This window comes from Cydia fagiglandana, chromosome 19 (assembly GCF_963556715.1).
Source record: "Cydia fagiglandana chromosome 19, ilCydFagi1.1, whole genome shotgun sequence".
Taxonomy (NCBI): Eukaryota; Metazoa; Arthropoda; class Insecta; order Lepidoptera; family Tortricidae; genus Cydia; species Cydia fagiglandana.
The window spans coordinates 431,112-437,403 of NC_085950.1; the positions used below are offsets into that span (position 1 = coordinate 431,112).

General features: G+C 34.6%; 1 protein-coding gene across 1 annotated transcript in view; it reads right to left on the reverse strand.

Moving 5' to 3' along the window:
* The window catches only part of LOC134674154 (myrosinase 1-like), a 39,177-nt gene extending 35,260 nt beyond the window's left edge, over positions 1-3,917 (reverse strand). Inside the window, exons 1-2 of the mRNA XM_063532209.1 lie at positions 3,895-3,917; positions 1,426-1,541 (exon numbers count right to left, since the gene is read on the reverse strand). Coding sequence (XP_063388279.1) covers positions 1,426-1,541; positions 3,895-3,917 — 139 coding nt within the window. The remainder of the gene's footprint in view (positions 1-1,425; positions 1,542-3,894) is intronic.
* Positions 3,918-6,292: the final 2,375 nt, after the last annotated feature.

Genomic DNA, 6,292 nt, shown 5'->3' on the forward strand with positions numbered 1-6,292 from the left:
TCATTTGGCATAGGTTTCATAAGTATTGAGGATATGGACCAAAATTACTCATTGTCCTTTTACAGCTTACATATTATACAGGGTGATTCAGGAGACGTGAGCAGGACTAACACTGCGCATTTCGTAAAATATAAGCAACTGTTTCGTATCAGTATTAGTGAGGTTAACGTTAATTTTCTAGTCGTGTTGAAAAAAAAAAGTTGTTAATTTATTTACGACATGCATGGTCACCCTAAAATTAGAATACTATAACTGCAAAACGTAATTCAAGACCAAAAAAAGTAAGAAATGTTGCCACTTTTTTACTAGAGCGTCTTGTATTTATGTACAAATAAATAAATAAAAGTACTTTTTTAAATAGTAGGAGTAAAATCACTAATGAATAAATTATCTTAGCGTGATTATTTATCAAAAGGAATGTACAATTTTAGAAACAAATTATTGCAATGGCAACATTGTCTCACTTTTTTTGGTCTTGAATTACGTTTTTCAGACTACCGATATTCTGTGTTAAATTGAATGTCATCACTGTCATCACGGTCTGATTACTTTTGAAAACTCGTATCTCACTCAAGTTTGACAGTTTATTTTCTTCGTAATCAAAATGCTGTCATTACAGTTAGAGGTTTTATGTTTATTAACTAGGTTTTGTAGGGTGACCAAGATTGTAGAGAATTAAATTTGCCCTCACCAAAAAGTCAAAAAATAGGAAAAAGTGTGGTTGTTTCACGTAAATACGACGGTGATCGATCAATTATCAGTTACTGAGTATGCAGGATTAGTCCTGCTCACGTCTCATGAATCATCCTGTATATTACTTATTCATTGTATGGTGGGCTACTAGACATATAAAATCTAACTAGCTGTGCGTCATTTTGCCATGACGTAATTAAAAATACATTTAATGGTCCTAGTTACGCTTTAAATTTACTACTTAGCTAAGACATGGATAGAGGTACATTAAATTAATTTGATGTACCTATAGCCGTGAAGTCACGTCTGAACAGACGGCAGGTAAATCAATTAAATAGGCTTGAAAATGTAATAAAATAGGTGGATATATTTATAAATAATACGCGAAGACAGAAGACATTTTTAGGGTTCCGTACCCAAAGGGTCAAAAACAGGACCCTATTATGTACTAAGACTCCGCTGTCCGTCTGTCTGTCTGTCACAGGCCAGGTGGCTGTCAGGTGGGGTGTCTGTATCTTAAGAACCGTGATAGCTAGACTGTTGAAATTTCCACAGATGATGTATAATTTCTGCTGACGCTGTAACAACAAATACTAAAAACAAAATAAAATAAATATTTAAGTGGGGCTCCCATAGAACAAACGTGATTTTTTTATCGTTTTTGCGTAATGGTACGGAACCCTTCGAGGTCTACTCGCACTTGGCCGGTTTTGTTAAATAATACTTAGGTACCACTGGCATTCCATCCTCCTTCTATCTGGTAGGCGGCTGACGCAGCTCCAAACCGGAATCCTGGAGGAAAGGTCTTCAGGCACGCCACCTCCAGCGTGCGAGTCAACGCTAGAACACTAATAGCATAGAAGGGTCATACATATTATAGCAAATAGTACACGTCTCTCCGGCCTCCTGCCTATTAATATAAGCACAATTTTTGATTGTATCCGTATAAAACAAAAATACTTATACTTTCGTATGTAGATATAAATAAGTGTCGTCGACCCAGGATTCAGGCTAAATTTAAGATTATGCACTATTTACACAGATGTACATTTTATGACGGAAATCGCTAATTAAACATTGTATACCTACTTGCTAACTAATTATTTACTGGTGGCTCTGTGTGTGTGGTGGTGTAGATCTCGCGATAAGCTTAGATAATGTAAACAAGTGAAAATGACGTAGTTCGTTGAGTCGTTATCACAGTGAACTCACAATGGTCTCAAGCGCCATAGACCCTTAAGTCCTTTACTAAATTTCACGAGATTCGATTGAGAATTGCGACCTGTAGAGGAGAACATCCGGACATACAAAAGCATTTTGCCCGTGTTAAAACTAGTTAAAACCGGAGACCTTCCCTAACGCTTCGGTCAATAAATGCGAAAGTACCTAACTCTGTCCGTCTCTTACCTTTTCACGATAAAACCGCTGAACCGATTTAGATGAAATTTGGTATGGAGATAGTTTGAGACCCGTGAAATGACATAAGGTAGGTAGTTTTTATCAATCATCATCCAGACAATCACAGTCCAATCCAGACAGATCAATCATATGCAGACGAAGGCGCGGGCAGAAGCTGGTTAAAAATAACTTACTTGAGCAAAAAAGGCGACTTTACAACTACTTTTGGTAACTCAATCAATAAAATTCATTCTATTAACCATCTATTAACTCACATTAATAGACGGGTCTATCGGGAATTTATTTATTTATTTACCGACGTTTCATTCAAAAAATTCAATAAATTCATTCTAGTTAAAGTTCTCTAACTAAATATGTAGTCACTATGTAGCTAGGTACATTTCTTACAATCCATTCTAACACGCGATATAATAATAAATATCGACGCTGGAAAGGAGAAATTGGATAAGCGACATTTTCAGAGATATTGAGTTATATACATCGTTGGAATCGCCAGATTTTTCTGCATCGAATGGACTAGGGTACCCATCTGACGACTTTAGTGTCGCTTATTCAGTCGGTGATTTGAAGAATCACTGTGGTACATTTAAGTTACTAAACGACTTAGTTTTCAACAAATTTTCGAAAAATGGAGATTAGATGAAAAGTTATTCGATTTGATGAACCTTCGAGTTTTTTAAATATTTGCCAGTTCAGCTTAACCTTAAATTGGATAATTTTGCTTTATGACAACTAACCTTTCACTGTCGGTTAACTATTTTTACCTGACCGAATAATAGGTTTTAATGTCATATGGATAAATTTACTTAACTGTCAAATGTGAACTATTGGCGTTTATCATCATTTACCTAATTTCAGATATAAAAATTTTGTCGTTTATTCCATTTTACCTGAAATTTGTTGGAAGTTACCTAGTATTTTTTTTAACTTAAGTAGGTACTTTATTTTTGTTGTTATTTTTCATAATATCAGAAAATGCCAAGTAAGGGAAATAAATAGATAAAATAAAATAAAATTATGTTAATCTAAGGTATGAAACACGAGATAATATTTTTTCCTATTTTGGTTTCAAATATAAATTTCCCATTCTTACTGGTACCTCGTAATTGTTGTCCCTTATAAGCAATTTTGATCTCAAATAGAAATGGTACACTTGTTATCTTAAGACTCGTTACATAACTTCTTATTTGAAATAAAGCTAATATATTTTTTTATATGCGTAGGTATGACAATCATTTCCTTGTAGTTGATAACTATAAAACTTATAGAATATAGATGTATCATAGGTTGAATGTGTCGCATATCGAGTTTGAAATTGCTCCAAAAAGTGATTAGATAATTTATCTTGATTTGTTTTTTGTCAAATTTTACGTACATATATACTTTTTTGCTTGACTATAAAATAAGCAAACTTTGCAATAAGATAGCTTTTACTCGATCAATTTTGACAACAAATTTAGCTTGGAGTTTTTTACCTGACTATATAATTTCTTGTGAAACATGTTGGTAAGATAAATTTACCAAAATTTATTTTTACGACCATTTTGCTTAAGCGACACTAAATTCTAAAATAACTCATTTGAAGGTAAAATAATAATAGGATAATGTAGAATACATCACTATAACCATATAAAATTTCTCATTCAGGAAATTCGTCATCATTAGGAATTTTAATGATTTTTTTTAGAAAGTATTGCAGTTTTTTGGCTCCCCTGTAAAGTTAGCTGCGTGTCGCTTATCCAATTTCTCCTTTCCAGCGTCGATATATTTCGAGAAACTCACATGAGCACAGCTCGGGAAGACATCCTGCGACTGACTGCAAGTAAAATAAACACTCATCTTTAACTACATTGATAAATCCACGGTAAATCTGAACCATTTACATGTAGATTAGTTACAGACTTCGCGGAGATTAGTTCTGATCTCATACTCCAGTCATTTTAGATTTTAATGCCCGGTCATACTAGCTACTTAAATGGAAATATCAAATAACTCATAACAATACTCGTAGCTAAAAATAATAGCTAAAATCTACTTAGTTGGATAAGTATTACTAAAGAGAATTTGAAATAGAGAGGTTACTGTCATGGTAAATTATGTAGCTACAGTACATTTACTGCCATCTTTCGACAGACGATTAAAACGGTTAGAACGCCATTTAACTTTGATCATTATTCTTTCACTGATATGTGTTAACTTGTTAAATATTAATATTAACGCCATCTACTCGAGAGGAGGCTGAAGGTTATGGCGCCATCGCTCGAAAAGATTGCACCATACCTTTGGCCTATAGTCGTGTAGATGGCGTTAATATTAATATATATAAGTTAACACATATCAGTGAAAAGATAAGGATCAAAGTCAAATGGCGTTCTAACCGTTTTATGTTCTGTAGAAAGATGGCAGTAAATTTACAGTGGCTACATAATTTACTTTGACAATCCGTCTCTATACACTCGATTCTCTTTGGTATTACATACAAGTTCTAGCGTCTATACTGTATGCATTATTATTTGCGTTATTTGACACATTGTGACTGACGTATATAGAGATGTAACTAACCCAAATCGATTGTCACAGCAAGCGATTACGATTGGATGGCACGTAGACTGAGGTATCGAATTGTGACGTATAATGAATTTTTATTTGTGATTTAAATAAAGCTAGAATTATATGGTTTTCCCGCAAGGTAAATGCATTTAATACACCGACCGAGTAGGTCGCACCCATCGTCAAAATCTAAACTAACTGGGGATCTATTTTTAAAGTTTATTTATGTTATTTCTGTGTCAAATTTGTTGTCTGTTAGGTGACGATAAATATATCCATATTTACAGTTAATTATCCACCTTTTCCTTGCTTTTATTATAAGAAAAATGAAACATTCATATCGATTTACTTAGACAACTACCGATTCATAACGGTGGTGTCCGGCCAACCCTAAAATTAAAAAAAAAAAGACGTAGAACGTAAACGTTCGCAGTGCAATTGTTTTCCTTTGTGATTTCGATGTGCAAGACATTTTACGTTGTATTGCTGTTGTGAGTGACAGATGTCAAATAACGCAAATAATAATGCATACAGTATAGTCAACCCTATGGCTGCCGCTTGACGCTACGTTGGCGCAGCTGCGCAGCGACGCCATTTACCACAGCGCAGACTAGACGCCGACGCTTAAAGACGCTAGTGTGGGGTGGCCCTAAAGACATTAATTAGGGTTCCGTACCTCAAAAGGAAAAAACGGAACCCTTATAGGATCACTCGTGCGTCTGTCTGTCTGTCCGTCTGTCACAGCCTATTTTCTCGGAAATTACTGGACCAATTAAGTTGAAATTTGGTACACATACCTATGTAAATTAGTGACCCAAAGATAGACATGTTTTTTTTATAATTTTAAAATACATAAGTTCGAAGTTATTTAAGAAAATAGCCAAAAAATGACCATTCCCCCCTTTATCTCCGAAACTAATGGGTCTAAAATTTAAAAAAAAAATAGTCAAAATAGTTCTTTACCTATAGATGACAGGAAAACCTATTAGAAATGTGCAGTCAAGCGTGAGTCGGATTTATGTACTGAACCCTAGAAACGCGAGTCCGACTCGCACTTGGCCGGTCTTTTTTAATTTTAAAAACATTTTTAAATAAATTCCATTTATTCCATTAACATTACAATATTGCTTTTACAAAACCACTTACATATTTATAACGTAATAATATTCACTAAAAGTCTATTTCTTATTCTTACAATGTCTATTAGTTATCAACGCCAAAGAAAACGAAATAATATAGACTAATATATTACCCTCGGCGTTTTTTTACTAAATTATTGACAAACTAATGGACTTGCATACGTCGGCGGCCGATCATACAATCAGGCCGATCGTAAAATTCCTGTGTAATGTTTTGACTAGTCACATTAAACCAATAGATAGGTAGGACAGGTTCGTTGAAGTGCAAACTGTCCAGAAATAAGCCGTTGACCCAGGGAACAATGATTTTCACAATATGCCTAGGAATTTCACGATCTGCCTGAGTTTACGATCAGCCGCCGACGCATACATTGTTAAATTTGACGCTCAGTGTGTAAACCGCATTAACTTTACCAAAAGCATCGGCCTATTTAGTCAGCTACATCTTAAGGCGAGGTATGCCCGTCGGTTTGAGGTGTTTGCTTAAAAAA